At 41.2% G+C, this 21,726-nt stretch overlaps 2 protein-coding genes across 3 annotated transcripts in view; one reads left to right on the top strand and one right to left on the bottom strand.

Annotated features, from left to right (window-relative positions):
- Nucleotides 1-3,658: 3,658 nt before the first annotated feature.
- LOC110988681 (17-beta-hydroxysteroid dehydrogenase 13-like) lies at nt 3,659-12,895 on the top strand. Its single transcript, XM_022252440.2, has 5 exons — nt 3,659-4,001; nt 4,548-4,760; nt 7,410-7,657; nt 8,703-8,828; nt 9,711-12,895. Exons 1-5 carry the CDS (start codon nt 3,756-3,758, stop codon nt 9,790-9,792), a joined length of 915 nt encoding a protein of 304 aa, XP_022108132.2. The 5' UTR covers nt 3,659-3,755; the 3' UTR covers nt 9,793-12,895.
- LOC110988680 (uncharacterized) overlaps nt 11,873-21,726 on the bottom strand; it is a 38,483-nt gene continuing 28,629 nt past the window's right edge. The window contains exons 7-13 of one of the 2 annotated variants that reach the window (XM_022252438.2): nt 21,232-21,555; nt 20,038-20,123; nt 18,850-19,236; nt 17,917-17,997; nt 14,099-14,228; nt 13,666-13,714; nt 11,873-12,835 (exon numbers count right to left, since the gene is read on the bottom strand). In XM_022252438.2, coding sequence (XP_022108130.2) covers nt 12,757-12,835; nt 13,666-13,714; nt 14,099-14,228; nt 17,917-17,997; nt 18,850-19,236; nt 20,038-20,123; nt 21,232-21,555 — 1,136 coding nt within the window. In that variant the 3' untranslated portion in view covers nt 11,873-12,756. Of the gene's footprint in view, nt 12,836-13,665; nt 13,715-14,098; nt 14,229-17,916; nt 17,998-18,849; nt 19,291-20,037; nt 20,124-21,231; nt 21,556-21,726 lie in introns of both variants that reach the window. The other variant, XM_022252437.2, reaches the window with a different exon arrangement.

A 21,726-nucleotide genomic window follows, 5' to 3' on the forward strand; every position in this document is an offset into this window, starting at 1 on the left:
CCGGGGATCCTTGTGTAGTGCTTTCCCGTTGTGATTTCTGTTGTACGCTTGAGATAAACCGCTCTGCTGCTCCCCGCTGTAGTGTACATTCCTTTGAAGATGAATATGGTTTGGACATGGAGTGAGGAAAGACGACCGTCCCTTTTCTAGCAGGTTGGTTTTGAAGCTGTTCACGCTTGGCTTCTGTGCATTCCCGAGACAAACTTTTCCTATGAGCACCCAGCCCAAATCAAGGTGCTGGGCAAAGGGAGCGTTGTGTAGGCCGTTGACTTGTTCGCGCACCTTGTGAACTCTCAAGATATCTCTTCCGAGCATGAGGAGGATCGGTGCATTTGGGTCGAGGTGTTGGATGTGGGCTGCCACGGGTTGTAGATGGGGATGGTTTGCGGCTGCTTTCGGTGTGGGTATCTCCTCTCTGTTGTTTGGTATCTCATTACATTCAATGAGAGGAGGAAGAGGAAGGCTTATTCCCCCATCAATGGCTTCTATCTGAAAACCGACTGCTTGCCTCCCTGTCATTTCGGTGACACCTACACAGGTTTTCAGAGAGTAAGGTGACGGACTGCTCTCTATGTTGAACAGGTCGAAGAAATCTGACCTCGCTAATGACCTGTTGCTCTGGTCGTCGAGTATGGCGTACAACGTATACGTATACGGAACTGACCATAGGTGTTGTGGTAGAGTCGGCGTTTTTCTCCCCACTTTGCTGTGATGTAGGAAGGGAGGCCTTTGGCAACCACGGGGCTGGACCCGGGTGCATAGCAGCATTGTGCTGGTTGCTGTCACATTCGTTGCATTTCATTACTACCTTACAGTCCTTTGCGAGGTGAGACGTGGATGCACAACACTTGAAACAGATACCATTCTCTCTGAGGTAGGATCTCCGTTTGTCCATAGGTTTGGCTCTAAACCTCTGCATTTGTTGAGTGGGTGTGGCTTGTGGTGGATGGGGCAGCTCTTGTCAGGGCTGTCCTCTTTCTTTGCAGTGGTATCTGCACTTGAGCCGGCTACGATGGCAACATCCGTCTTGTGTACAGATATTGGGGTACTTGTGCGCATGTGTCCTACGGTAGGTCTCTCTCCCCTCACCACAGTACTACTTCTAGCGAAGGCAAAGCTGGGGTCATTTCTCGTTTTAGCCTCAGAACAGATAAACTATGTGAAAAATGAGAATGGGGGAAAGGATGTTTTGTGATCCTACTTGTACCTCCATCTTTTAGTGATCCATTTTTCGTGTAGGCCGTGAGTCAACTTCTCGACTACTGGGTTGATGCCGCGGGCGGTGTCCAGATAGGCAAGACCTGGTAGGTGCCCGTCTTCCTTTGTGCACTGGACTTCCATCAGAATATCTCCCAGTTCTCTCAGCTTAAGATGATCTTGGGTTGAAATTCTCGGGAAATTGTCCAGTTTTCGGAAGAGGGCGCCCTCCAAAACTTCTGGTGAAGCGTAGGGCTCCTTCAGCCTTTCCCAGGCTTTTTTCAGTGCTACATCTGGGTTGTCTATGCTAACGGAACGGATCCTTCTGACGTGCTATGACGATTCTTTACCAAGCCACTTTCTCATCAGATCTAGTTCTTGCCGTAAGGCCAAGGCCCTTGGCAGCATTAGGGATCCGGAATAGAGGGATCCCAATACGACGCTTTTAGCGTCGATCTGCGCACTTACGCGTTTGAAAACGAGGCTGTATGTGTTAGCTTCAATTCTTAATACGATCAGACGATGGAAATTAAGGAGTCAAGACACAAAATACATAAAGGTATGTTAAATTAAGACTGTCCAGGCTTCAACTTCTTGTGGAAGAGTCTTTTTATGCCTCAACACGTAAAATCAAAAGAAAAAATAACGGCAATTTAAGTAGAAACATTTTTGACTGGCTTGTCTCTAAAAAATTGACGACAGACAAAAAATGGGGTCGAAATGACCGCAAACAGTTATAAAAACCCAAAGGCTCAGTTCCTGATACAAATACACTGCAGGGATATCAGGGGGGAAAGTCGGGGGGAGCAGATTCCAATCCACCTCCAGTACGTTCCGGAAGTTTAAGTTGAGCTTTGGTGGCTCAGCAGCCGGAGGTGACATGTGCCGTTTTCCCAAGTACTCTTTAACCTTTTTTTTAAAGAGTGCATGGTGCTCTTACTTGAAAGAACCTTGGAATGTTGCATGGCACGTACGGCGCCGTAACAGAAAGGGTCAGCTTGTTTTGACTCTTCTCACAGGCGGTAGGCGGAACCCCCCCTTAGAAATTGGCTGTGCCACGCCTGATTTTGTTTCAAACTTTGTGAGCATATACAAACTCTCCTTATCATTGTTAAGGTGACTTTTGAACTCATTGGACATTCTAGTTTTGTTGTTACGGTCATTTGGAGTTCATGGCTTTAAGCATGCCGGTTTGAGTGCATCGAGCGCAGCAATGGAAGAAAGTCTCGGGAAATGCACGCAGCGCGAGAACGGTAATTTTAATTTTTGCAAAATGGTGTCAAAATGACCGCACAGACCCTAGAAACCCCTTAGGGCTCAACTCGTGAATAAAATGCACTGGAGCGATATCGGAAAAAAATGTTGAGGGGGCTGCAGGCTGTGCCCCCCCCGGCTCGTTTAGGATTAAGGTAGCTGTTTTCAGCAAGGATACAGAGAGATCGTTTCCAGGCCCATCCTACCCCAAAAAAATTTGCTTTAAGCCACTGATTTTAACCCTCCGCTGCAACAGAGCCGATTTTTTCATGTTAATGCTCGGACGCCGTCATACGTGTATCAGCTGAATTCACTGCACAGAGCCGACTTTTTACACCCATTGCATCGAGGTGATCGTTTTGAAATCACTTCCGTTATAAACACAAAAATTTGACAACCCCAGCACAATGAAACTACTCAGACAGCTGTCTACAGCTCAGAGACACATAAGAGAGACCGACCATTGATATAAGACAGGCCCAGGCTTTCCAAGGCTTGCCCAGGCACTTTCTTTGTCAATAATCCCTGATCAGCACGTGGTTTAGATATTTACATACAATCCCCATGGGACGTGGCTTGAGGCGGGCTCTGGAAAAGAATGAAGCAGCTCAGGGGAAGTCCCCATGTTAAAGGTGACTAAACTGGGCTGTTCAGCATCTACAGAGATGCAAATTAACAGGAGGTTTTTCCATTTGGCCGAATTTTTTTTCATTACGTAATTACAAAAAGGGGGATCCTTACAGTAGCCATTCCGATCTGCGCAAGGTATGTTTCTCTACAGACTGGTACTAGTTTCTTGACCAGATTTTGACGAGTTCGAGAATTATCTTAGAAAAAGGAGAGAGTTAGAGTGTGTTACGCATTCTATTTTAAACTAACGACTTGTATTTGGGTAATTCCGCAAATTAGGGGTCCATTTTTGTGTGTGTACCTGTCATCTGACATTATGATTTTGTAAGTTCAAAGAGTGATGAATTAATGCGAATTACCTGCCAAACGAATAGTAACAGTTCCAAATCAATTCCAGTGATATTTCCATGCCAAATAACAAAGGTCAGATGTAACAGGGACACAAAAAAGTCTCACTTTTGGACACCTAATTTCTGGAATAGCCCATTGTTTGGGAGTTTTGTATTGCATTTCGCCTCACCAAATACAATAGTAAGATTTTATGGCAATAGAGGGCGCCCTTGTGATAGTTGATAATATTGTACAGCTGGACGCTAGAGGCTGGTATCACGCAACTGCCCAATACACACGGAATATTCTCTAAATTCACGAGAGATTGGCAATACCCAGGCAAAATGTCAGTTTTGAGGACCATCTTTGACGTCTTTATTTTATTGAGTACACTTTTCCTGTCGTACATTGAGGTTTTTTACCGACTTGTTGTGCCGGCCAGTCGCAAGTCGGTAGCCGGCCGTTCAGTGCTGATCACGGGGGCGGGGCACGGCTTGGGCCGGTTAATGGCTCTGAGCTTTGCTCGAGAGAGAGCCGTCTTGGTGTTGTGGGATATCAACCAGGCGAACAACGAAAAAACTGCAAGAGATGTAAGGATGTTGTTAACATAATTTGTTGAATTCAGTGATTTTAATTACTAATTAGCACAATTTATTTTTTCTTTCACAATAGGAGGCCCATAGGCCTACAGTGTTACACAATTCACTGTACGATGTACATGCTATGCACTATGGCATTAGTGTTTGAGTAGGCCAACATGTAGGGCCTACTTTTTTACCTATTTACATGTACATGTACCATGCTCAAAATACAAATGCAAGGGAACATGCAGGGCCCCCTGCCATGGCTTTTTCTGTCCCTTTGTTTCCTGTGTTTTAATGAGTTTAGATCTACCACTCTGCGGCCAGCCATGAAGGCACAGGATCCGATCCAATTCCAAGATCAAAAATGATTGCACATGCTTTGTTTTCCATTTTTGTTTCTGAATCAGAGAAAACAAGACACAATGTTATCCATTTTCGTTTGAGTTCGAAGTTGAGTTACACTGTAATTCACTTTTCTTTATGTGATCCTTGGCTCTGGTGACTTCCCCATTCTTCTGTCTTTCATTTTCTGCCCCGATGTTTTATATAAAGGTACGTAAACTGGGTGCTCAGGCCTTCTCCTACACAGTGGACTGCTCCTCCTCTAAGGCCATCAAAAATACAGCCGAGCGAGTGTTGGAGGAGGTCGGCGGCATCTACATGCTGATCAACAATGCCGGGGTGCTGGTTGGAGAGGACATACTGTCATTGTCAGAGCGGAACATCACTCAGACCATGAACATCAATGTCATTGCACACTTTTGGGTATGCAGTTTCATTCACCTTTCAGAGGTCAATCAGTGGGGTCACAATATAGTTACGCCCCAACTATAGCCATCAGTCCCAACTTTGCTCGTCACCCAGTGCCCACACAAGGCGCTGGGAAGGGCTAATCTGTTTCAAACAATTTTGTGAAGGAAACACATCACACGGGGTCACAGTTTTAGACATGAAAACATTGCGAGCTGTAAGCAGAGAAGCAAAAGTGGCTCAAATGTGATAACATCCTAATCTGCAACTAATTTCCGTAACAAGTTGCAAAATGTAATGATAAAATGATTTACCGAAGAATATTGACAAAGGAAGTAATGACCTTACGGTCACAGGTCGTAAAAATTTCCTGCCCTTCCCAGCATCCTATATGGACACTGGGTGACAAGCAAAAGTTCAACTGGCCCAACTGTACGTAAATGTATGTGTGTGATAGAATACCGGTACATGTAGTTGGGCCAGCCCAACTACATGTGTACCACAGAATGACCGAAGTTCAGTATGAGCATGTGCCAAAGCTATTTGTTTAAATCATCGTGTGCTTTTAGAAAAAAGTTTTTATACAGATTAAGTGCCATACATGTGTGTGAGATGAATTATGTCAGGAGTGAACTGCATAAGTTTGGAGAAAGTTGAGTAAGTTTTTTACAGAGATCAGCCACTAATAGTTAGGCCAGGCCAACTGCAGCACTATAGTTGGAACTGTCCTAACTATAGTTGGGACAGATGCTACAGTTGGGGCATAACAGTATTAATGTACATACATGTATATCTGTAATATGTATTCAAAATTGCATATTTAAAGCTTTTTAAAGTTGTTTTTCCTCTTTTGAGTGATATTGAATGCATGTTAGTTGGAAGTCACTTTTAGATTTTTTGATCAGTGCCACAAAAAGGGCCCGGGTGGAGATGATTCAATAGCCCACCCCACCTCAAAAAATGGAGGGGATGTACACCCCCCCCCCCGATTTATGCCCATGCTAAACTCTATGGTAGCATAGTTGGTACAGGAAAAACAAACAAATCGTGGTTATCTAGTTCGCGGACCAGCAAATATATGGTGTGTGAAGTTGGCTATGTCTAGATATTGTTCATTCTGGGTAGGGGCAGCCTGGTTAAGTACAGTACATGTACATACAGTAATTTACATGTATAACCAAACCCATCTCAGCCATAGAATGAGAGGCTGTCAACATATATGCCAGTGCTTTGGAAGACAGTCATGGTGTACACAGTTTCAGCCCTGTTTGAGATAGACTTTTGTAAGGGAACCATGCCCAAATTACACACTTGTGTGTGGCCTAAAATTACACTTGCCCATAGTCTGAATTCTTAGACTTATTTACCAGAAAGCCTTGGTTCAGCCAATTGAACTCAGGTTTTTGGCTCAGTTGGCTGCCTGAACTTGGGTTTCAAAGCAAGATGATGTCAGATCATACATGTATCTCTTATCAGCAAACCATAGCAGTCAACAATCACTGTCGCTTGGCTCAGTACAACCTGCCTTATCATGCTTATTAATCACCTGCCTTGAATTTAAGTTTGTGGAACCACATTGTCCAGTTTTTATCTCTTAAATTGATCTACAAATGCCCGAGTTAGTGCAAATCCTGATTCTGTAAAGCCCTAGAAGAGTGACTGATCAACATTAGGTTATACGTTGTACATCTGGTACATTATATTATGGATAGGCCAGATAACCGAATATTCGATTGATTGTCAAATATCAGTTTTTTAATTTGAATATTTGACTGCAAATTTCATGAAAAGGGAATTTTTTTTTAAATGAGAAAAATTGCACTATGGAGGCTTGTTTCAAGCAGATTCAAATAAAACCATCAGAAATCTTATGATGATTAATTAAAAAGTAAATTATTCATTAAATCATTTAAAAGGAACAGAAATTTTCAACAGGGCAAGAAGTCTTGTTTATCTCTTAAATCTTGCTAAATAGTGGCTGGAGATACTTCCAGGTGTGAGCATTTATTACATCTACATGTATATTGATCATAACGTACAATTGTGTGCATTATTGCAACTGATTTTGTAAATAGTTTGTTCAATCAACAATCTGCTGGTAAGTATGAACTAATCTTAGGATATTCGATCAAATGGATTGTCGAATATTCGAATAGTGAATTATTCGAATTGACTCAGACCTTTTTCCGATGGGACCAGATTTTTAATAGAGAAATTCGCCTGATGCTTTTGGAAGTGACTAGCCAGTGAGTGCAACCATTTTCACAGAATAGTGTGCAGTAGCCAGTGGTATAACAGTACATGCATGCATGGGTAGGCAGCTAGTTCAGAATCCACACTCGTGAGCTTTCAGTGAGTTTCCTGTCTTTACAGTTGGCTGATGCATTTGTCAGACATGATCACTTGATCTGAGCAACAGCTTGATCTTTACGTGATCAGTCAATCTTGTGCAATGATTTGTCAATTATTCTGCCATTAGCCAATTGTCTTTCCCTTCTCAATCATGGTCACATGGAAGCCGGTTTCAAAAAAGGAAGGAAAAATTGAAGATTTCAGTTGTGCAGATTGGCCAATCATGCCTGGCAGCAAATTCAATCCATTTCCTGGCCAAAGGTTTTGGGAAACTGTCTTGCCAATTCTGGTTACTTTTATCTGTGTATGTAGACCATTCGCAATTTTTTACCGGGAATGCTGGAAGCAAACGACGGGCATATCGTCACCATCGCCTCCATGGCCGGAAAACAGGGCTCCCATCGCTTAACCGACTACAGCGCCTCCAAGTTCGCTGCCATCGGTCTTCATGAAGCCCTTAGGGACGAAATTGACAAGGTTTTCAACAAGCCAGGAGTCCAAACCACGGTGGTGTGTCCAATGTTCATAGATACAGGATTGATTCACAGCACCAGTACAAAGTGAGAAATCCTCTGGTTTACTGACAATCCATAATTTACATACTGTAAATGTAGTGTTGTAGTTCCATCAAATTTCATTGCTTCAGGGTGACTTGTCAGACCTGTGTTTGAATTATTTTTTGACAGGGGCTTGTGATTATGGTTATCAATGAACATTGTACCTATCCAGCCATCTGGACATTGTGTGACTTTTGCTACAGGAAATTTCCATGATTATAGCTCAAAATGAAATTACATATATACATGAACATGTACATTAACCATGTAGTTTTCTTGTTACTACCAAATTGAATATACCCAAACAAATAGAAGAAATGATGCCTGAATGTGAAGCTAAATCCTTACAATAAATTGTTTTTTCTCGTATATTAGACGAGGAGAAGTGCAACATTCATAGTGGAATGTGGAGTGTTCACTGAAGCTCATGTGATCTTTATGGAATACCAAACAAAGCAAGCAATGTCCAAACACAAGTTAAATGTAAAAATTGCCCTTCAGTCAGTATTTATTTTAATCCCCACCATGCGAAGGATTACACCAGCTACTAGGTACATGTACATGTACGTGTATTTGGGTGTTTATGGGTACTTCATTTAGATCTGACTGTCTCATTTACTTTTGCCAAAGATCCCTCTAAATTACAGCCCATCACAGGGCTGACTTCATGTACATACATGTAGCAGGGTCATTCAACAAAGTTGGGATCCAATTTTTTTCATCTCCTTGTCACATCTGGCATATGACTTTGTAAGTTTAAAAGACATTCTTCAATTACAAAGATTACTTAAAATAATAGTTTGAGACCAATGTTTCCCGGTCCAATTCTCAAGTCGGGGACACAAAAATCTCACACTTAAGGACCCCAAATTTATAGAATAACCCATCAATGCCTTTTAGATAACACAAAGGTCATTTGGGATTCCTATTTGATTGTGCCAGTACACAGTTAGGCATAAAGCATCTGCAACTTGCTCTCATTTTTGAAAAGTAAGATTTCTGTTTGCTGGTTCCAACCCCCTGCCTCCTTAATCTCAATGCATTCCAGGAGAGATGGCCGAGACATGCTGAAGGCGGACGAGGTTGTGGAGCAAATTGTGGATGGCGTGCTGAAGAACAAGAGGGAACTGCTCATGCCTGCAGTCATTAACTGGGTCTCCATGGTTCTAAAGGCGTAGGTCTCCCAAGTGCCATTTATATGCATGTAAATCACCAACAGACCTTCTCAGAGGGAAACAGTTTTTGATCATATTCCCTGAATGCGTCATATTTAATGTAACCTGGTGAATGGCCTGGTGCCAGACTAGTTTCGGTTCCAAACCAAACTTTTAATCTTTTGTAAATGTGGCTTAGAGAATTTACTGTAATTTATCACAGATTCTGAATTACATATGTTTTGTTTCATTGCTGTTGCTTTTGCTCTCACGCTCCAAAACTTTCAAGAAGCCATTTGCGACTTAAATTTGAATAAAATCTGGTGCACTGAGTTATCTGACTGCACATTTAAATTCCCCAGACTAAAGACACTGTCGCTATACCTCGTGATTCGAGGCAAGCTTTCACATAGTGACCCTCAGCTCTGGAATGGACTGGTTCCTTTGCACCCTTCTTATCCATTGAGAATAATGTACTGTTGCAAGGAGTCTCTTATGTAACCAAGCAAAAGCTTTCCCCAAATCACGAGGTATAGCAACCGTGGTTTTAGTATGGAGAATTCAAGTTGTCATGTTCATGTTCAAGAACTCAGTGTACCAGATTTGGGTCAAAGTTAATTTGCAAAAGGCTTATTCAAGACAGCCAACATATAAATACAGTTGATTCAGTTTACAGCTGGGGGGGGGGAGTGGACAGGAGAAGAATGTTCCCATTAGTTTTTAGTTTGTCTTCTTCAAAATTAACTTTACATTGTGGTATAGGCCTCCAACAACTAGTGAAGGGTTATAAAGTGCATGTACCTGTTGGAATGCTAGAGAAGTGTGTTGACTTATCCATACATGTACTTTCACAAAAAGAATGTTATTGTCTCAGTTCATATCTCCCGTTTTCTCTGTTCCAGTGTATTACCAAAAAGAGGTTGGGAGGCCTTTCTTAGAAGCCAGGAAATTGTCGTCCCCTCGCAGACCAGGAAGGAAAAATGACGATTCAAGAAAGACAGCTATCGCCTGCTGTTACTCGAAGCTTCTGAGCTGACAGACGACAGCACAGACGGAGAAGAGCTGTGAGTCTAATTTAAATGTTTGAATTCGGTCAGTCCATCGGACAATATTGACGATCAAAATATATAGCAGGGCATGACTCCAACAATGATGATTACCCATTTGCCAAATCTACTTGATACATGTACATACATGTACATGCACACATCAATGAACAAAATGATCAGAAAAATTTATTTTCAGCAGGCAATTTACCTCAAGTGCACAGAACGTTCTGACTTAGCTATCAAGGTATCATAATGTGTATGTACTTTGATTTGTTTTGTCACACGATTGAAGTCCGTCTTTTTGTGGCAGAGAAAAAGTTAATTCTCTAAAGCACAGCCAACAGTTGGTGGTGTATATGTACATGTATGTTATCATAATCAGCACTTCCATTCCAGTAAGAATCACGATTCGAAAAATTGCACGTTTACAGAATGATAGCAGTCAAAGTGACTGCATTAAATATTCAAATATTGACTGCTTTGAGTTGTGTCGTAAAACTGGCCTCCCAAGGTAATCCATTGAGTATTCCAAAACGAGACAAAGCAGTCGGTGTTTGTTTTATAACACCTCTCCCACCGATTCTGATTGATTGATTTAAGAGATATCTGATTGATTTGATCATATATGAAGTACATATACTATATGTACTTGCAAAAATATGTCTGTGACTAAGAAATTTGTTGAAAATTTACCAGCACTTTTCCAAACTACCTCTTCACAAAATGTGTGAAGCCTGCTCTGTAACGCTGGTGCTTTGGAATAGGCATGACACACACACCACAATGCATGCGCACACAATGCCAGTAGTAAAGTGTATTGTTCTTTGGTTGCTAGAGTATATTACTTTGGTTGCTATGGGCAGATATACATGTAAATCTTTCCGTGCACAAGAAGATGGCAAAATTAGTGAATACCATGTGACTGGTTCTCAGCCAATCAAGATACAGAATCTGTTTTTGAGGTGTTATGAATAATTTTATAAAGCTTTTCATTTTAAGTATTCATTTTGCACTTTCAAATACATGTATTTGATAAGAGGGTATTTGTATTTATTGATTGATCAGTACCTCAAATGGGATTTTATTACTTCTTAGACAATGTAGACTAAAGAAATCTATTTTTAAAATGGTCTTTTCATGATAAATGTGAATTTTAGGATTTTACATATATAACGAGATGTGATCATTTCTGTCATGCAAAAATTCAGAAAATATATTTTCCTAAATACTATGATGGCTTTTCTACTTTTAAAACATTTGTAAATGATAAAGCGTCTTTCACTCTGTCTACATGTAAATGACAATGCAGGTTTGCCATGGGGCCTTACAAATGAAAGTATTTCTTGTCTATACAAAACTTTCCAAATTGCAGGGTTTTTAAGTCTTTGGGTATTGCTTGGTTTTTAAATTTTCATTTGCCTTTTTTTATTCATTCCTGTCTGTCTTGGCTTGTGTCTCAGAGATACATGTACGTGTGTAAAACTTTGGTGTATTTGATGTTGCTGAATTAAAATAACCAAACGACCTCCAAGATTGCTGCTGTACGCAAATGTAGATTTTACAAACTATTAATGATAAAAAACTTTCGAAATAAACAGGCTAATCCCCCATTTGAAATGCAAATCAAATATTTGTGAGAAGTGAGCAACACTGCAATTTTGTACACACTGTTCTGAAATTTGCAGATGTACAATGCACATGTAAAGCTCAGTATTGACCTGCAGCACTGAAAAGTAACAGGGAACACCAATTTAGATGAAGGCAAACCAAGTTGAGGATGATCAAGCCGCAAAAGTGCATTTCTCAGATTTTGATTTTGTATAATTCCTCCAGAATGAAGTCTAGAAGTTGCCCTCTTTCACAGAATGATTTCATTAAACAACCAACGAAAATTTTGTATGGTCATCTACCAAACCAAACTTCAGATTTCATGTCATGTAAGTATAGTTTTTTGGCTGTCAAGTTCACTTGTTTGTTATTTTGCTTTATATTCAGAAAGCAGAACCACAAAACACTTTTTACAAAAAGTCATCAAAAATTTTTAATTGTTCCAAAGCAGCCACATTACTCTGACACATTCCCAATCATGATTTCAACGGCAAAAAATCAGAATATTACGACACTGTCAAAGGTATCATGGTGTGAGGGAATGTCATTCAGAAAATCTTGATTAAACATACATGTACAGTCATTTTGTACTTAAAAAAATGTGTAATGTTGTACCCTAATATAAGCTTTGCTCCATTTGTAGCAACCCATGGATGGAGAGTAATTTTGTGCTTGAAACCAGAAGTTTCAGAGAGTGCTTTGGCAAAAGTTACACATTTGAAAATAATTCAAACATGTCATGTCAATCAGAGACGCTGCAGACAGGGCCAAGTGGAGGAAAGCTATATGCAGATAGGGGGAATGCAGGCCAATCCAGAATACAGACTGGGTAACGGCCTCAAAACACAACATGATGACAGTGATTGGTGCCAGCCAAATTATCTCCAAGTGAACAGAATTGACAGCAGATCATGCGGCTGTAAACAATTTACATAGGCTACAATACGCTTACTCTTTGTCCAGTGCAGTTTTTATGCAGAGTGTGATATGGACTAGGATGCATGTACATAAACACTCCGATGCATTGAACTGACTACTGAAATCAAGGAGTCAGGTTGGTCTGTTATATTTATGGCATCAAATTAAGGCACGTTCCCAAATAAGTTGTGCCATCTCACTTGAACGATTTTACCCCAAACTCCACTATGATATACTTGAAAAAAGTATGCCTGTTTAAAAAGCAAGATATTTGCAGGAAGATTTTCAAAATGTGCTGGGGACTCCACAATACATTGATGTGGGCTCTGGTCTACATTACCAATAAAACAAGCCACTGCCAACTTGAAGGTTTCTAGCTAACATTTTTGAGTGTCACAGTGAAGACCAAGGCACTGTTGGGAGGAATAGGACCAACTTTCTGACGTCCGTAGCTGCAGTCATGAAAACAAAAGTAAGCAATAAAAAGGATGTTTGTGTTAATTTTGAAGTGATATGTGTTGATGGTTACAAATGTGAGTGTCGTCTTTGCTTCAAGTTTCTGCTTTATTAATTTATTTCCCCACCCCATGGTTGTGAGCCCAGTGTGCAGGTCCATGAAGCCCGGTTTCGAGAATTTTCATTTGTTTGCCTTGATAAATGCATGCACAGTGAAATCGCACTAAGTCAAACCTGAAGGGAACAAGTCCAAACTCTGGGTCCAGTAGAGTTTCGAGTTAATAAGCACGGTTGTACATATTGTTGTGCTACCGAAGGGAAAAGATTGTAGAGAGTTTGACTTAGCAAGAGCTTTGAGTTATCAAAGTTTAACTCGCCAAGATTTCACTGTATTTAGAACTGATGAAGTCAAGATTCAAGTCACAAAGACAGAGACAAAGCTGCGCAACTGTCAAAGCTGAAATGAAAAGGGCAAAAGGACAATTTCTACATTTCATGATCAATTCCCTCGCCCCACTTTTTTCCCACTTTAAACATGCTGAATTTAGAAGGTAAGGAATAACTGCTCAGACATGATTATCCTCCGAGTTTTCTTCCCTGTAGAGTTGCCAATTTTGTCAAGAACGTGAAAAAGTGGTATTTAATGTCGCATTCTTACATGTATATGCAACAAAGGAAACCATTTGTCGGCTTTTTCTCCACAATGCATTGTAAAGGTCAGCTTGGTTGCAAACTGTCGTAAAATGCTTATTCAGGGTTCACTATCATTTTGTGCGAGAGATTTCAAAAGAAAGTTGTAAACATGAACAAAACTCCAAGAACCTACCCTTCTGATGCAGGAACGGTTAAACGCCTTTTGCCTCCAACTTTCATACCTAACATGAGAAATAAGACGAGAAAAAAGGTTATCCCAAGAAGTAAACCAGTTTGGGAAAATAAGTTCTCTTGTGTCCAATAATAATCCAATTTTTTGACACACAATGATAAAAATAGTAAAAACAAATGGGATTTTTGTCACTGGTAAAATCATTTACAGAACTAATTGACACTGTACTAGCAGTGTCATATCCCACTATGTTAATGTGTTACAGTGCATATTGTGGCGGAACTGCAACGTGTTACAGCAACCTTGCAATTTTTAAAAGTCCAACCGGAGAGGTCGGGCTACTTGAAAGTTCGCAAAATCCTGAATCCAAAAAAAATTCATGAGAAATGATGTCCCGAGTTCATTTCCTCCCCAAGACATGTTGCTCACTCACCGGCGATACCCATATCCCAGCCTTTGATGACTTCAGAACTTCCCAACCGGAACATAAAGGGTTTACCATCCATGCAGGAGTCAAATTCCTTACTGTTGCTGGCGAGGGTTCCCCGATAGTACACATGCACCTAAGGGAGGCAAACCAACACAAAACCAAATAACATAAAGGATACTGTGCACGATATGGGGCCGATGGGTACCCCCCATGTCCAATCCCTATACACACTCTAGACTATTGTTACCTTCCCCCAGAACTCTGTAAAGAATTCCAGAGATTCTGATCAAACAATGACCAACACAAAGGCGGGGAGGGGGGTTCTCTCTGTCCCATATCTCGCATCATATGACATAAAAGAGGTAATAACAAACATTACTTTCCTCAGGCTAAAACTTACACACATGCACCGGCATTATCAATTGCCTTTGAAAGTAATGCTTTTATACAAGACAATTACACAATATTACAAAAAGCGGACACAAATGCATGTTTCTAACTATGAACATCAAGCAGAACTTCCAAGAACAAAACTTGACATTTTGGGGTGATGATTTCATTTTTACTTCAGCCAAATAAAGTCTGTAATTGAACTTTTCTGTTATTTTATTCCATCAAACAATCGTCTTTGAATAGGGGCTCACTATATTATAGATTTTCATAATCTTATAGTTCATAACTTCCTTGTTAGAGGGTATTGTTTACCATAGAAAATCAGTCGATCGAGAAAATTCATTGTGAGGTATTTACGTGTACTGCTGTGTATCAGTGCATGAGCGAACCTCAACGGACATGCATGTAATTTAATTTCGATAGCCTGTCATCCTTGTCTGTGCATATTGCTTTATTTTCACCAAAAGTATCTTTTCCTGAGTGATTCATTTGCAAACTCATAAATAAACGATAATGCAGTATCACTAATTCTGAAGACCAATACACTTTTTTTTTCAATTAAAATAAGAATGCCTCTCCCCCACCCTGGAATTCTGCGCCAGTCTGCTGACTGAAACCAAGTAAAGACACAATAATCAGAATATTTCACTGATGCAATTCAGCGGAGGGGCCATGGTAAGTGGCATGGATGCTGGATTTGACAGTACAGGCTTCAGGGGGGCAGGTGGTAGCATGGCGGCAGCCCTCGACATGGGGGTGACGGTACACAATGAATCAAACGGGTTGGTCGACACAGGATCGAGGAAAGGCAGTCCAGGTGGTTGTGACATGGGTTCTACCATATATTCTGCCGTGTGTTCTGCGTGTGATTGGTCAGGAGCCACGGTAGGTCTAGCTGGTGGAGGTAATCCATCCACTTGAGGATGAATTTCTTTCCGTGGTTTCCGTCCTCTCCTCCTGTAGCAGGTGTGCGTGATTTTCCGTTGTCTTTTTCTGCTTTCTATCCTCTGCTCTGCTCGCCTTTTGAAAACCAGCTCCTCCTCTCTCCACGAGCGATGCCAGCCCAGCCTCCATGACGCCATGCTTGAAGTGATTTCTGCTTAATGTCGCACCCAGAATGTACTAAACAACAACAATGGCCCCCTCCAGGCCTTTGCTAGATGAATTTTGAAACGAGTGGCATACTCTGAGAGTTCCCGTATTATTCATTTGTTGGTGTTGGTATGATCTCATGACATCAAATTTAATGCTTGCGCAATTGCTTGCATTCTGCTGTGTGCCCTAAATCTACATGTGCAGTCATTGCCGCTTTCTTCTGGAGTTGTTTTGGGAATAAATAGCGACATTGTTTATTTTGTGTTTTGTTTGAATCACTTTTATTATGGCATTTGTACAAAAGTGTATTTTGTGAGATTTCATGATCACTCTCTGTGATGAAATAGCGCATTTTGTTACCTATGATCTTAGCTTTCCAGTAAAAGTCAACATTTTGTTGGCCAGTCTTACCAAATTAGTATCGAGTCTTTAAAAACTGATGTATTGGAGGGAGGAGAATAAAATTACCAACTTTGTATGCATAATGAACAGTGTATCAAAATAAAAAAGCTTATTCTCAATGGCAAAAGTAGGTCATATATTATAATATATTATTATATTATATTTTGGTTTTTTTTTGTTTTTGTTTTTTTTTTAGCATAAGCTTTCTCACATTAAATTCCTCAATTTGTAAAACTTTACGCAAAAGTAAAATCTGTTTACTTTGCATTAAATTTGAAAAATATTCTGCTTGCCTTGAAACGCTGGATGTTTGTACATTATGGGTCCATGCCCAAGTTGACAGTTTGCTTAGTAAATAGAATTTGAAGCTCTGCATGGAGGGAGATACTAAACTGGTAAGGTTTACGGTGTTTACATGTACATGGAAATTCTCTCTATTGGGAGGTGTGGTACATATATACAGTGATGCGGAAAGGCATGAAAGGCAATGCATATAGGCTAACATGAGTCAGCCAGATTCATCTCAAGCCAACTTTATTGATTTGTCATCTTGTTGCTGTGTTTTGTTTTAATGGCGCTTTCAGCAACTCAGGCTATTTGCGCCAATAACTGTACATTTAATAATACACTTTATTAACCAACATCACATTGCGGAGTTAGGAATAAGGTCCAGTTTTAGAGGCAGGAGGAAACCGGAGTACCCGAAGAAAACCTGCGAGAGCGAGTATTTGATTTGTTGTTCTTCACAACAGTCCTTAAAAGCAGACACTGTCGGCCCCTCAAAGGAATTTCCCCACAAAACATCCCTTTCAAAGCGACAGTCCTCTGGAGAAAGGCTGGCTATAATAGTCACAAGGGGTCTAAACCAGCACCACCATAGGCCCAGCTTTTATAGACCGGATTCCTATGATGTAACAATTGCGCTGGACCATGATGTGTTGTGATGGTAATCTACTTATTTAAGACAAACTAGGCAAGTATGCAGCTTGTACGTGGTTGAAGCTGCCCGTAGGAATAACTATATGCGATCGCCGTGGCCAAGGCGGTCCATGCGTGGTGGTATTTTTTACATTTAGCGCAATCCAGTCACGTGGGTGAGAAAAGGTCAGCCCAATTGCCAGGCTTTCTTTTGTCGGGGGATTTAGACCAACAGAGGACGTAATATACACAGATCGTAAGATATTGTGGCCCTCAGATTTTCAACGGCTGTATCACATCACTGAACAAACCTTTCTTTCTCACGGTGGAATTTGGTGAAGCTGTCCTCAATGAATCGATTAATGAACCACAAATCCTGAGCTCAAGAATTACCCTTGCAGTTTGCCCCATGTCCCCTCTGCCCCCATTTGGAATTTTAAAATGTGCACAGTTTATGTACAAACCAGTTGCTTTCGATTCCCCCTTGAAAAAATGTGTGCAACCTTGTATGCCCCTATTAATAAAATGCCACTGTTCCCTTGAGACTTCTGTGGCTGTTTATCTTCTCATTTAATACAAGTAAAAACCACCTTGAAGATCTGAAGAGGGGCCAAGCGGGAGCCATGCCCTCCTAGCCTCTAAAAGAGGAGGCAAATTATTTTTTAGAAAAATAATCACAGAATAGCAAATTTTTGTCTGTTTCATTTCCCTCCCTTCAAAATTCATGTAAAATGCCCCAAAAAGTTGCCCCAACCCCTCAGAAAGGTCCTAAAAGGTTGCACGAAAGTTTCTAATTTCCGAGCCTCCCCTCACCCCCAAAAAAGGTGCAAGATAGGTCCTTTCAAAACTCATTGGTTGGCTCAAACCATGGGCTTCTTCAAGCCAGCACTGTCCATTATGTGTACAAAACTGAACCAGTCATTTAATCTGTACTTTTAGACAGCATTCTTAAAGTTAAAACTGAGCAGACATCTCAACTATTTCTGAAAGGTCTGGCCCTTCAAACATCTTACCATCTTCCCTGCTTTGGCCACTTTCCCATCGCCTGCCACCAAATCTTCAATCACGGTACCACCCGGCAACTTGGTTTTTTTCTGAAATAAAAAGTTGACAGGAAAATGTCACTAACACCATGGCCAGACAAGGATGTAAACATTCAATAGGATAGCCGAAAAGATTGAGACTAATCCGGGGACTAGACGATTGGAAGCCATGGTTGTGGTGATGCATGCTTGTGTCATGGTCTCACGTTTTCATTAATGCCTCACTGACCAAGAAGGTAACTTGTCGAGAGCCCGTGCCCCTCATACACAACATGCAGGCAACTGCAGTCATGGGACTAGCACAAAATTGTTACTACCTTGGTTTAGTCTACTCATGCATCTCTCAGCAGAAACAGTGGCCAATCTATAATATTAGCCTAGGCAAGAATGCCCACAAAATCATCCTGCACTATATACACGTACCCCAATGGCTTCACTTGGGAATACCAAATGCAAAACACAGTGTAGGCCAATGCAGTGAAACAAGACATCAGAAAATTCTAGAACATGAAGAGGTAATGCCTAAAATGTTTTCATTTTGTATTATCAGAACTAACCAACAACAAAACCTCAAAATACAATTGTACAGTCATCATTATATACAAGTTTCATAATCATACACCACTGTTTGAATAATATGAGTTACAGACCTGTAATATCAGTACATATACCAATACACGGAGAAGCCACATTCAACCAACTTTTAAAAATCTTTTGAATATCTTTTTTTCAAATTTCCTTGAAAATCTATCAGCTACAGGTATGGCTCGGGGGGGGTTTAGTTGTCAACGGGGTTAACAGGTATCTGTTGTTAATTTTCCTTTAATTTTGGCAGCCATAGAGAGGGTTAAACTCCATCAACCACTATCCCCCGTCCCCCAAAACCACCAATAATTTTCTTACAGGTGTCGTTGTTGCTTGTTGGTCCTTTCCTTTCCCCTTCAAACTCTTGGGTGTTTGGTTGACCCCCGTCCTCTGTTTTGGCGTCTTTTGCCCTTGGTTTCCCTGTGCTCCAGTTCCCATGGTTGGTGTCTTGGTAGCTGCTTTGCCCTGGAGCAGTTTAGCCTTGGATATTTTATTCTCTGGTGTTTTGCTCCGGTTGCTTCTCCTGCCCCCAGTTTCACTGCCCGGTGTTTTACCATTAGCAGCTCTTTCTGTCGCCAGTGTTTTGCCTGTAGGTGTTTTACCTCTCTTTTCCCCGGCTATTTTGTCGCCCGGTGTCTTTCCATCCGGTGTTTTGCTACCCACAGGCTTCTCGATCAGTGGAGTTGACTGGTCTCTCTGTCGCTTCTGTTGAACAACAATATTTTCCTTGTCCTCCGCAGTTGCTGGCTTACCAGGGGACTTTGCCGGAGGCACCAATCAGGACAAAGTGATAATTAGATAAGAAGGCTTTCCAGATACTCCCTGCAACACTGATCGTTTTTTTTACCACGGAACTAGTTTTTCTTACAACAAAGGCTCTCGTGAACAAGACAGGCAGCTTTTTATTGAGTGACACCTCTCCCTCAAGGAACACATCACTTGTGCAATGTTAAAAACATTCCCAAGGTTCAAGTGAAGTTTTGGGAAGTTCCACTTCACTGAATTTTGAATTTTCAGTGACACTAGTAAAAGCCACACTAGCATTTGACGTGCCTTCCCCCACCGCATGCACAACAGTGAATTGAAAATTGATGACAGTGCATTACATCATAGCCAATGGCTTGGCCTTGCATGCTTGCATTTCACTTCTAAATTTTGTGTCCCCTCTAAACATCCTGAATCTGGCAGCGTAGTGAAACTTTTGATGGAATTTTTTCAGCAACTGCTGCTATAATGGATACAAAGCAGCAAGCTGGCCCTAACAAGTATGGTAGTTGAACATTAAGATATCTGCACGTGGTAATCAAGGGGATTATGGGTATAAATCCCTGAGAAGCAAATGAGTGAAATTGTTTCTCAAGCAGAAGCACCCTGAAGCGCACACTGCAAATTAGGTTAGTGGACAACAGAGCCAACTGTGAGAATTTTATGAAATAAAACTGCACCGAGGAAGTTTGAGCTGAAAAACAGTGACAGTTTCACGAACCATGCTCAACATTCTCTGACCTTGGGTGAGTGGGCCTCCGTAGAACGTAAAATCCTGGTGCTCTTCAGTTTATCACTCATCGTTTTCTTGAGCTGGTCCCTGGAATCTGAATGTGACAGAAACTCAAAGTCAGGCATAACATGCTTCCAGAAATGGCAAAGGTCCAATTTCTGCATCACACTCAAATTCTGTGCCTAAACATTTTAACCAAACTATCAGCAGTACCAGTCATACGTTGCAAAGGTGGCATTATTGAAGCTGCATTACATGGGCGGAGACCCCGGGGGCATGTAGGGATAAATCCCCCACTTTTTGACCTAGGGGGTTACCAATATAATCATTACTCCCCCCCCCACTTTTCAAGTCACTGAGAAGTCATTCGCACCCATAGCCTTCCTATAATTGAAGTGGGACCTTGGACCCTGTACTATGTCATGCTCTGCACAAGGTATACCCAGCAAGATATGGATGGAAGGGTACCCCCCAACACGTCCAATCCCTATACACACTCTAGAGTATTGTTTCCTAACACATCCCCCCCTAGATGTCTGTAAAGAATTCCTGAGATTCCAATCAAACAATGACCAACACAAAAGGTGAGGGGTGCTCCCCGTCCCGCATCTTGCTTCATATGGCACAAGGATGACCTTTAGAAATCATTCCCCCACATGTGACAAGAAATCTCTGCGTGTTCTGCATTAAATCCCAGAATGAAATAAGTTTGAAAAAACACTACAGATTTAGTCTAGCAGCAAGTGCTGCTGTTCTTTAGAAAGTTATCTGTGCAGTATATGTCAAATTATGTTTACACTAGCCTTCAATTCTTATTATCAAAGAACTGATTAAAATGCAATTCATGATTTGGTATTTTTCTGTTTCTCTATAATGATTGCAGGATACTCACAAGCAATCCTGAATATAATAATTCCACCCCCCACAAAAATGTGCCAATTACATGTACTTCTAACCCTATTCCATCAGAATTCAAAAGAATCCTAATCCAAACCAAGCTGGTATCCTAATTCTAATGTGTTTGGTGAATGGCACCGTCCCTGTACACGCATGTTCTGCAAGCCCAGCATTACAAGGCTGCTGCCAAATTAATACCTGTCTTTAGGAAAGGAATTTAGGTCCTAGCTGTCTCCCATATAAAGGCCCATGTGTCACTGTCAGCTGTAGTCAAGTAGTTTGGACATAGCCTAGGTGTGCTGTACCTTGCTTGCTGCGCAGAGATGGTGATGTCATTTCTCTCTCCTCCTCATCACTGATGACCTCTACATCGTCATCGTCATCGTCACCGCTCTCACCATCGTAATCGCTGTCCCTCTCATCGTACAGCTTGTTCTCATCCTCACTGCTGTCACTGTCCTCTTCATCTTCACCATCCTTATCTTCCTCCTCTTCCCATTCCAACAACTCATCCTCGTCATCACTCTCAATGTCTTGATCCCCATCCACTAAGGCAGCATCCATGGGACTGTAGTCTACATCATTGCTCTCATCGCTAGAAAATGAATCTGCTCCACTTTTGCTTATCTCTGAATGTAAACAATAGAAATAACAATTAGTCTTGTCTTCAGGCAAACTTGAATTTTCAATTCTGCTCAATTGGTCGATCCATGCACCAAACAGTGTGATACATAACTGTACAGCATGGTTCATATCAAATCCTGCGCAATGCGCTGTTCTAATTCAACACATTGCACTAT

The sequence above is a fragment of the Acanthaster planci genome, linkage group LG05, assembly GCF_054643075.1.
Source record: "Acanthaster planci isolate LZ-2023a linkage group LG05, COTS_SCS, whole genome shotgun sequence".
Classification (NCBI taxonomy): Eukaryota; Metazoa; Echinodermata; class Asteroidea; order Valvatida; family Acanthasteridae; genus Acanthaster; species Acanthaster planci.

What these genes read in the sequence shown, in the direction of transcription:
- LOC110988681 (XM_022252440.2), top strand. Translation starts at nt 3,756, where the DNA reads ATGTCAGTTTTGAGGACCATCTTTGACGTCTTTATTTTATTGAGTACA. An exon ending in ACGAAAAAACTGCAAGAGAT is followed by an intron (nt 4,002 to 4,547) that starts GTAAGGATGTTG and finishes TTTTATATAAAG; the next exon opens with GTACGTAAACTGGGTGCTCA. An exon ending in ATGTCATTGCACACTTTTGG is followed by an intron (nt 4,761 to 7,409) that starts GTATGCAGTTTC and finishes CTGTGTATGTAG; the next exon opens with ACCATTCGCAATTTTTTACC.